This window comes from Nerophis ophidion, linkage group LG06 (assembly GCF_033978795.1).
Source record: "Nerophis ophidion isolate RoL-2023_Sa linkage group LG06, RoL_Noph_v1.0, whole genome shotgun sequence".
Taxonomy (NCBI): Eukaryota; Metazoa; Chordata; class Actinopteri; order Syngnathiformes; family Syngnathidae; genus Nerophis; species Nerophis ophidion.
This window is the reverse complement of record NC_084616.1, coordinates 26,410,834-26,421,567: the sequence shown is the minus strand read 5'-3', so window position 1 is coordinate 26,421,567 and position 10,734 is coordinate 26,410,834. Positions and strand designations below refer to the sequence as shown.

At 38.7% G+C, this 10,734-nt stretch overlaps 1 protein-coding gene across 2 annotated transcripts; it reads right to left on the bottom strand.

Moving 5' to 3' along the window:
- Window positions 1-10,528, bottom strand: oard1 (O-acyl-ADP-ribose deacylase 1). 2 transcript variants are annotated; one of them, XR_009807118.1, is made up of 6 exons: window positions 10,223-10,528; window positions 9,935-10,136; window positions 9,761-9,819; window positions 7,475-7,563; window positions 1,160-1,272; window positions 259-280 (listed from the first exon to the last, which is right to left on the bottom strand). XR_009807118.1 is itself a non-coding variant. In XM_061903227.1 (5 exons), exons 1-5 carry the CDS (start codon window positions 10,256-10,258, stop codon window positions 133-135), a joined length of 558 nt encoding a protein of 185 aa, XP_061759211.1. In that variant the 5' UTR covers window positions 10,259-10,513; the 3' UTR covers window positions 1-132. The 2 variants fall into 2 exon arrangements, 1 of the variants encoding a protein (XP_061759211.1); XM_061903227.1 differs by lacking the exon at window positions 7,475-7,563 and having other exon boundaries at window positions 1-280; window positions 10,223-10,513.
- Window positions 10,529-10,734: the final 206 nt, after the last annotated feature.

The window sequence follows — 10,734 nt, the reverse complement described above, 5'->3', positions numbered from 1 at the left end:
TGAATGTGCAAAAAAAGACATTTTATTATTCAATGACAACATGTGTCAGAACCACATATAGTTTAAAAAAAAGTACAATCTAACAAACGTGCGCAAAAAATAACTATTGCCACTAGCGCACATTTTCGATAATCATCTGCGCATGTGTTCCTTCATCACCGTGGTTTCAGCATTCACAGGAAGGCTGTAGACAGTGACGGAGACGTCTGTGGACTCAAAGATCTCTTCCAACATCTCTGAAACTCTTTCCCAATTCAACCGATCCAGACCACAGCCGATACTGCCAAAGGAGAAATAAACATACCGCTGATGCAAAACTTAAAACACATTTGAAGAGAGAAGTAGTTGTACAAAACCCAAAATCAGTGAAGTTGGCTCGTCGTGTAATTCGTAAATGAAAACAGAATACAATGATTTGCAAATCCTTTTCAACTTATATTCAATTGAATAGACTGCCAAGACAAGATATTTGATGTTCGAACTGAGAAACTTTTTTTTTTTTTTTTTGCACATAATCATTAACTTAGAATTTAATGGCAGCAACACATTGCAAAAAAGTTGGCAAAGGGGCATTTTTACCACTGTGTTACATGGCCTTTCCTTTCAACAACACTGAGTAAAGGTTTGGGATTCTCTGAACCTTTTGATATTATGAACTGTAGATAGTGAAATCCCTAAATTCCTTGGAATAGCTTGTTAGGGAATATTGTTCTTAAACTGTTCAACAATTTGCTCATGCATTTGTTCACAAAGTGGTGACCCACACCCCTTCCTTGTTTGTGAATGACTGAGCATATCATGGAAGCTGCTTTTATACCCAATTATGGCACCCACCTGTTCCCAATTAGCCTATTCACCTGTGGGATGTTCCAAATAAGTGTTTGATGAGCATTCCTCAACTTTCTCTGCCTTTTTTACCACTTGCGCCAGCTTTTTTGAAACATGCTGCAGGCATCAAATTCCAAATGAGCTAATATTTGCAACAACAAAAAAAAGTTTACCAGTTTGAACGTTAAGGTTGTCTTTGCAGTCTATTCAATTGAATATAGGTTGAAAAGGATTTGCAAATCATTGTATTCTGTTTTTGTATACGAGTTACACAACATGCCAACTTCACAGGTTTTGGGTTTTGTACTTGAGACTTGGAAACCATACAAACCGAGGCATTGAAATTTGTGTGACTCCGTTTTTGATACAGTGCACTTTCATGTCCTCCAAGCTCTGTCTCAAACTGTCATAGGTTGGTTTTTGGCTTGCCTTCTTCTTTGTGATCTAAAAGTTAATGATGGGAAAATAATAAACATTGTTAATTTTGATAAAGTATGCTGTTTTAAAAGCAGCTCAGTGGAATAGTGGTTAGCATATCTGCCTATACAGCAAAGAGAATTTGGTGCTTGTTTTTTTTTTTTTTTTTTACTCTTGGTGTACTTCAGCTTTCTCCCACAATCCAAAAGCATGCAAAATTTGGCTAATTGAGAACACTGATCTGTCCAAAGGTGTGAATTTGAGTGTGAATGGTAGTTTATTTATGTGTCCTGTGATTGACTAGTGTCATCTTGTCAGAAGACAGCTGGGACGGCTCCAGGTCACCCGTGACCTTAATGAGATTAGGGATTCAAACATTCAGGGAACTTTATTGTCATACCAGCACACATGAGATGGCACGTAATTTAGTCCCAAGGTCCAAGATTCAAGCCCGATGAGTACAGCAAGAAAAAGAGAATGTGCATAACAAATTAAATAGAGTATGATCTATAAGGAGTAGGTTATACATAGCATACTTTAATTGGAATAGACTATCAATTTAATAGTACAAATCATAATAGAATAGATTGTGATTGTGTAGTGTAAAAACAATGAAAGCTAACCAAACCAAACAAAAGCATAGTTCAGAACAGTTGAAAAAAAAATGATGGATAAATGTTAATATAAAATAAATAAAAACGCATGACTACATATTGAATTTAAAATGTATTTTGGAGTTTTTTGTATGTCAAAAAATAAAAAATATATATATATATATATATATATGTGTGTGTGTGTGTCTATGTATATATATATATATATATATATGTATGTGTGTGTGTATATATGTATACATATACATATACTGTATTTGTATAAATATATATATATATATACATACATAGACACACACACAAACACACTTACAGTACAGTGTCTAATGAAGAAAAGATTCCCTCTTTTCGAAGAGCAAAAAAAAACGCAAATAATGGAAGCACCCATATAAATGCTTCTTTTTGACACTCCAAGCCCTATAACATACCTCACAGACTTATTACACACACGTTTTATTATAAATATGTACAGTGAATGAATAATAATGAAAAGATGATTGAGAGAACAGGTAGCCTGGGCCAGTATTTTAATTAACCAAAAATAAATGAAAATTAGGTCGGTGAGTTTTCCAATGTTGATAAATCACCGTGTGTATGCTTCAAAAGCATTCACGCTTTTTGTTGGTTTCAAAAGGTGCGCGCATTTGTGCGGAATGGGAAAAAAAAAGTGAATTCTCCTGTTCTTCATTAATTGTCTTTGACTGTGTAAAGAGGCAGGACCGCTGGCACGCCAGCATCATACACAGTGCAACAAGTTCGTCTGGACAAAATTATCACAAAAACCAAATGCCACTGCACCAGTATGGGACTATTTCAGTTCAAACCTTTGGAACAAGATGTCAGTGTGTTCACACAACAGTGCAAAATGTGCACTCACAGAAAGTGTGGTTGAATACATCGCCAACGACATGATGCCATTCAATACTGTAAAGAAAAGTAGCAATTTGAAAAACGTTGCTAATGTTTGATAAACATTTGTAATCCCATATCATGTTGGTGTTTCCTCACTCGGAATCTGCCAGACTTTAGTTTGGATTTTTTACATATAGCTTTTTTAATAATGCATCTGCTTATAGTACTGTAGTAATTATATTATTACTCTGCGCTTTTGTATACTAAAGTCCCAACTTAATTGTAAGTTAAGTAATGTACAACTCTACCTCTGTCTACATGTTCAATATTGCAGTGCAACTTGGTTTGTCAATACTTTGTATAGCCATTTTATTTATTGTTTTGGTTGTGTCCTAAACATATTTTAATTATTTTGGTTGTGATTTTTATCGAAGTGTAACGTTTTGCTAATTAAGTATATTTTATTGTTATTATGTGTTTGTTTTGACTTGGAAATGTAAAAGTTTAAAAATTCCACTCACATGTGAAAATATGCAATAAAAACACATTTATTGCATTTGAAAGAATATACATGCATTATTATTTCATATTATCATTACATCAGTGGTTAACTTTGTCTCAAAAAATAATGGCAATTATATCATTGATCGGCAATAATTTCAAGGTCAATATATCGTAGAGCAAAATTTGTTATCGGCCTGGGCCTAAGAACAGGTAGTACGGTTTAGCCCACAGGTGTCAAAAATCAAAGCCCGTAGACCACATCCAGAAATTTCATCAGGCCCAAGGAGCCATTTCAAAATCCACACGCAAAGGGCCTTATGGTGATATTCTCTAAATAAACAGGCTGCACTACCATCGTTATCTACATTATTCTCATGCATTTCCACATTTGAATACAGCATATGTCAATGGCCACAGTGGTATTTCTGTAAGAGGACACACTGAACCAACATGTTTTACAACAAATTCCAGATTATCACCAAAGGTAAAAATAATCTAAGCAAACGCAAATACTTTATCTCTAAAACCGTGTCCATACAAAATAATAGATGTGAAAATCTTTGGGCACCTCACAATTCCATTCCATTACGATTCTTGGAGTGAATATTCGATTCCGAATCAATTCTCGATTCAACACGATTCTCTGAATATATTATTTGTTACATAAATTATAGTAAAACCTTTTCAAAACAGGTTACAAAAACTACTATTTCCAACTGACATACAACTTTTACTCAGTGTTAGATATACAAACCCCGTTTCCATGTGAGTTGGGAAATTGTGTTAGATATAAATATGAATGAAATACAATGAATTGCAAATCCTTTTCAACCCATTTTCAATTGAATGCACTACAAAGACAAGATATTTGATCTTTAAACTCATTAACTTTGTTTTTTTTTTCAAATAATAATTAACTTAGAACTTCATGGCTGCAACACGTGCCAAAGTAGTTGGGAAAGGGCATGTTCACCACTGTTACATCACCTTTTCTTTTAACAACACTCAATAAGCGTTTGGGAACTGAGGAAACTAATTGTTGAAGCTTTGAAAGTGGAATTCTTTCTCATTCTTGTTTTATGGAGAGCTTGAGTCGTTCAACAGTCCAGGGTCTCCGCTGTCGTATTTTACGCTTCATAATGCGCCACACATTTTCGATGGGGGACAGGTCTGGACTGCAGCCGGGCCGGGAAAGTACCCGCACTCTTTTTTTACGAAGTCACGCTGTTGTAACACGTGCTGAATGTGGCTTGGCATTGTCTTGCTGAAATAAGCAGGGGCGTCCATGAAAGACGGCGCTTGGATGGCAGCATATGTTGTTGCAAAACCTGTATGTACCTTTCAGCATTAATGGTGACTTCACAGATGTGTAAGTTACCCATGCCCTGGGCACTAATGCACCCCCATACCAACACAGATGCTGGATTTTGAACTTTGCGTCGATAACAGTATGGATTGTTTGCTTCCCCGTTGGTCCGGGTGACACTTTGTCGAATATTTCCAAAAACAATTTGAAATGTGGACTCGTCAGACCACTTTGCATCAGTCCATCTTAGATGATCTCGGGCCCAGAGAAGCCGGCAGCGTTTCTGGATGTTGTTGATAAATGGCTTTTGCTTTGCATAGTAGAGCTTTAACTTGCACTTACAGATGTAGCGACTAACTGTATTTAGTGACAGTGGGTTTAAGAAGTGTTTCTGATATCCATGTGGGTATAATCTTTAGAGATTGATGTCAGTTTTTGATACAGTGCCGTCTGAGGAATCGAAGGTCACGGTCATTCAATGTTGGTTTCCGGCCATGCCGCTTACGTGGAGTGATTTCTCCAGATTCTCTGAACCTTTTGATGATATTATGGACCGTAGATGTTGAAATCCCTAAATTTCTTGCAAATGCACTTTGAGAAACGTTGTTCTTAAAGTGTTTGACTGTTTGCTCACGCAGTTGTGGACAAAGGGGTGTACCTCGCCCCATCCTTTCTTGTGAAAGACTAAACATTTTTTGAGAAGCTGTTTTTATACCCAATCATGGCACCCACCTGTTCCCAATTAGCCTGCACACCTGTGAGATGTTCCAAATATGTGTTTGATGAGCATTCCTCAACTTTATCAGTATTTATTGCCACCTTTCCCAACTTCTTTGTCACGTGTTGCTGGCATCAAATTCTAAAGTTAATGATTATTTGAAAAAAAAAAAAAAATGTTATCAGTTTGAACATCAAATATGTTGTCTTTGTAGCATATTCAACTGAATATGGATTGAAAATGATTTGCAAATCATTGTATTCCGTTTATATTTACATCTAACACAATTTCCAACACATATGGAAACGGGGTTTGTATTTTGAAAAATTTATTTTAGAAATGTTATTTACAAAAGTCACAGAACGTTAATAAATCTAAAAAAAAAATACAGCAACCCCAACTGCAACCTCATCCTGCTTTACACTAAACATATACATTTACAAAGCAATAAAGAAGTTATAAAAACCATCCATCCATCTTCTTACACTTATCCTAAGTCGGGTCGCGGGGGCAGCAGCCTAAGCAGTAAAGCTTAGACTTTGCTCTCCCAAACTATTTTGTCCAGCTCTTTCCCGGGTGATCCCAAGGCGTTCCCAGGCCAGCTGAGAGACATTGTCTCTCCACCGTGTTTTACTCTGAGCTCCTCCCGAATGACAGAGCTTCCCACCCTATCTCTAAGGGAGTGCCCCGCCAACCGACAGAGGATATTAATTTCAGCTGCTTGTACCCGAGAGCTTGTACTTTTAGTCATAACCCAAAGCTCATGACCAAAGCTCAGGGACGTAGATCGAGAGCTATGCCTTCCAGCTCAGCTCCTTTTTCACCACGACAGACCGATGCATGGTCCGCATCACTGCCAATGACACACCGATCCGCCCGTCAATCTTACAATTCAGTCTTTCCAATGGTACTTATACTCCTCCACTTGGGGCAGGATCTCCTCCCCAAACCGTAAATGGCACTCCAATCTTTTTCGGGCAAGAACCATGGCAAACATGAAAGTGGTGATTTTCATCCAAGTCACTTCAAACTCAGCTGCGAAACAATCCAGTTAGAGCTAAAGATTCTGGCCAGATGAAGCCAGGAGGACCACATCATCCACAAAAAGCAGTGACCTAATCCTGCAGCCACCAAATTGGATCCCCTCAACGCCCTGAGTGCGCCTAGAGATTATATCCATAAATGTTGTGAACAGAATCGGTGACAAAGGGCAGCCCTGGTGGAGTCTAACCCTCATTTGAAACGGGTCTGACTTACTGCAGACCAAGCTCTGACACTGATCATACTGGAGTGGATCACCCCACGATACACCATACTCTCTGAGCACTCTCCACAGGACTACCCAAGAGACACGGTTAAATGCCTTCTCCAAATCCACAAAACACATGTAGACTGTTTGGGCAAACTACCATGCACCCACAAAGATCCTGCCAAGAGTGTAGAATTGTTCCACAGTCCACAGTTATCAATACAAAAAAAGGGGGGGGAAAAACTATAATAACATCAATAATAGCTTGTTTTAAATTAAAACATTTAATCAAAAACAAAAATTGCAACAAAAAAATATTCAACTGTTTTTTGAATTGATTCTCAAAACTTATGAATCAATTTAGAATCAGATTAAATTAAAATTGTGATTGGATGTGAATCAAATTTTTGGAGCATCCTACTATATAACACAGTAAAATGCAAGGTCACAGTCAAAAGTGGTAAGTGTCATGATCAACATTTTGGGCCTGCGATACCGAATCAATTTTGCTTTGCTCCAACTACAGCAAAGCATGATGGGAAACACATCCTTAGATTTGCCAACTCTTCTCCTTTTTTGCAACATCCTGACTTAAGTTACAAATCTCCATCCTGATTCTTTAGGGCACAAACAAAATACAGTAGCTTCTGGCCGGATGTTAAAAACATAGGAGGAGGTTGATCATCAGTCACTTTATTAAAACTAACAACCAATCCACAGCCGCCTCTCTGAAAGCAGCACACAAAGATCTTCTCTTAGTCTTACCGACATTCATCCAATCACCATTCCTGACACATTAATAGACTTTCAGACTGTCTGAAATTAGAACACTTTGTTGAGATATACTATGATTGGGATATAATTAAGATAATGAAGGATGAAATGATTAAGAAAGGTTTAGCTAAGAAATGCTTAGAATAGGCCATGCAACTAATCATATGCTCTGATTTTCAGTTGAAACTGGGTCCAAGTTCATGTTTACGCACATTCACTCTAATCGCCCACATTCTTGCCACTGTTGATGCGGCTTCTTTGCCGAGGTCCAGGAAGGAGAAGGCTGAGGGAGATTCCAGGCCTGGAAGTAGATACCTCATTGCATATTCATACATTGTGATGTACCGTATTTCCTTGAATTTCCGCCGGGGCGCTAATTAATTTAAAACCTCTTCTCACTCCTGCGCTTACCAAAGGCATGCAGTAAAAGTAAGCATGCGCTAATTATTTTAAAACCTCTTCTCACTCCGGCACTTACCAAAGGCCAATCCATCCATCCATTTTCTACCGCTTATTCCCTTTGGGGTCGCGGGGGGCGCTGTACACCCTGGACAAGTCACCACCTCATCGCAGGGCCACTTACCAAAGGCATGCTGTAAAAATTTGAGTGTGATGTAGGCTTGGACCTTAAATCCTACTGAATAGCTCTTAATCTTCTTCCCTTTATGCGATTTCAAATTACCGGTATTGAAATCAGCCTCCTCCATTTTAAAAATGATGACAGGGGAAGTGTCACTTGTGACGTCACGAGTTTGACCAGGCGGTAATACTAAGCATGCGCTAATTATTTTGTAAAGCGAGTTTGACCTGGCAGTAATTCAAGGCAGGTGCATAATATATGCCCTGCGGCAATTCAAGGAAATACAGTATAATGTAAGAGCGCGAGGGGAAGGGTGTGTCCGGATAGCCCTGTGTAGGTCGTCCTGTTGAATGCTACTAGAGACAAATAGCGCTTAAACAAATTGTATTAGAGTTGTATCCAATAGGGCAGTGTTTTTCAACCTTTTTTGAGCCAAGGCACATTTTTTTCATTGAAAAAATCCAGAGGCAAACCAGCAGCAGAAATCATTAAAAAACGAAACTTAGTTGACGATAAAAAGTCGTTGTCGCAATAAACCCTAACCAACCATGCATCGATATAGCTCGTTTCAAAGTAGGTGTACTGTCACGACCTGTCACACCACGCCCTGACTTATTTTTGAGTTTTTTGGTGTTTTTCCGTGCGTAAAGTTTTAATTCTTTTCTTGCGCTCCTATTTTGGTGGCTTTTTCTCTATTTTTGGTATTTTCCTGTAGCAGTTACATGTCTTCCTTTGAGCGATATTTCCCGCATCTTTGTATTTGCAATCAAGAATATTTCAGTTTATTTTATCCGTCTTTGTCATGTTCAGATGTACATTGTGGACGCCGTCTTTGCTCCACAGTAAGTCTTTGCTGTCGTCCACCATTCTGTTGTTGTTTACTTTGTAGCCAGTTCAGTTTTAGTTTCGTTCTGCATAGCCATACCTAAGCTTCAATGCCTTTTCTTAGGGGCACTCACGATTTGTTTATTTTTGGTTTAAGCATTAGATACCTTTTTACCTTCACGCTGGCTACCGCTGTTTCAGACATCTACAAAGCAATTAGCTACCAGCTGCCACCTACTGATATAAGAGAGGATTACACGGTGACTCTGCCGAGCTCCAGACAGCACTGACACTAAACAACAACACTTAATTTGCAAACTATAATTACTGGTTTTGCAAAATAATATTTTTAAACCTTATAGGTGAAATTAGAGAATCTCCTGCAGTACACCTGACGGTATATCACGGCACACTAGTGGTTGGAAAACACTGCAATAGGGAATAAATACTTCTGATTTATTTATTCTGGCTCCAGATTAAACGAATACGTCGACAACTTCAAGCAGGAACAAACGAAAAAAAGGCAGATACCGTATTTCCTTGAATTGCCGCAGGGCATATAATATGCACCTGCCTTGAATTACTGCCAGGTCAAACTCGCTTTGCAAAATAATTAGCGCATGCTCAGTATTACCGCCTGGTCAAACTCGTGACATCACGAGTGACACTTACCCTGTCATCATTTTCAAAATGGAGGAGGCTGATTTCAATACCGGTAATTTGAAATCGCATAAAGGGAAGAAGATTAAGAGCTATTCAGTAGGATTTAAGGTCCAAGCTTACATCACACTCAAATTTTTACTGCATACCTTTGGTAAATGCCGGAGTGTGAAGAGGTTTTAAAATAATCAGTGCATGCTTACTTTTACCGCATGCCTTTGGTAAGCGCAGGAGTGAGAAGAGGTTTTAAATTCATTAGCGCTCTGGCGGAAATTTAAGGAAATACGGTACACCCATATATGCACATTTCCTGAAATGTTATTAGGTGGGGATCTACTGTATGACACCACACAGAAGCGGTGAGTGACGGTGTCTTGCAAAAGGGCAATGGACCTACAACATCTCTTTGGTCCGAGTTTGTAAGTATGCTCACCAGATAATAAACCAAACGCCCGTCTCTTTTCAGTACAGCACACTGTCCTACCAGCTTCTCTGTTTGGATAAAAAACACAGGGGAAAATACACAAGGTAAATGCTTCAGGAAACATTGTCAACACCGTGCAGAGTAAGACTATTTTTGTCATATTTATAAAGAGGGCTTACTCACTCTGTCCCTTTAGCTCTTCGACTCCTCTGAACTTCCGCTTGAACATCAGTGCAATGCCTGCCCCCATGCGGCAGTCCTCACTGATGCAGTGGGCCAGAGCCTCATCTGCGGGACACGAGAACAGGTCCCCCGTGACGTAATTCAGTCTCCACCTGTTAGTCGCCAGCTTGCCGCCAGGTGGTGACAGAGCACCGTTGGAGAACTGTATGTTAAAAAAAAAGTGGCCGTTGCTTTAAAAGGCACACGCTGTTTAAGTAGAAGTATAATAAATTAAATTCAAATATTTACCATTGTTGTGTCCGTAATGCCTGCTTGAGAGGACATCGGTGATTGATGAGCTCTCCAACTCAGTTACTGTCAACAGCTTCGATACTTTATAGCACAAATGGAGGCAGCGGCGTTGATATGACCAATTTTGAGCAGATTTATAGGCACATGTCACGTGCGATGTATGTTGCCCCTTAAGAAGTGGTGCTTAGCGGTGAATATTGGCGTGGTTGTCAGATTAAATATTACAATTGGACATTTTCAGGATACTTTGATGGCGGACATTTGCTCAAGCTGTTTGCGCATGCTCAAAAGCTACGTGACGACACTTCCTTTACTCGTAATATTTTCTCAGGAGCTTCACGTGCTAAAATAGTTTAAGGCTTTGTTTTTTATATTAAAAAAATCACACCTAATAGGAACATTTTTAATCATATTAAAAATGAACAAGGTGTAAGATAAAAGAAAAAAAATAGGGAGTAGTATCGGCCCAATTTCAGTCACTTTCACTGGACTGCCGTTGTACTGAACGA

What these genes read in the sequence shown, in the direction of transcription:
- oard1 (XM_061903227.1), bottom strand. Translation starts at nt 10,258, where the DNA reads ATGTCCTCTCAAGCAGGCATTACGGACACAACAATG. An exon ending in CGAAGAGCTAAAGGGACAGA is followed by an intron (nt 9,820 to 9,934) that starts GTGAGTAAGCCC and finishes TTATCCAAACAG; the next exon opens with AGAAGCTGGTAGGACAGTGT. An exon ending in GGCGTTTGGTTTATTATCTG is followed by an intron (nt 1,273 to 9,760) that starts GTGAGCATACTT and finishes ATTAACTTTTAG; the next exon opens with ATCACAAAGAAGAAGGCAAG.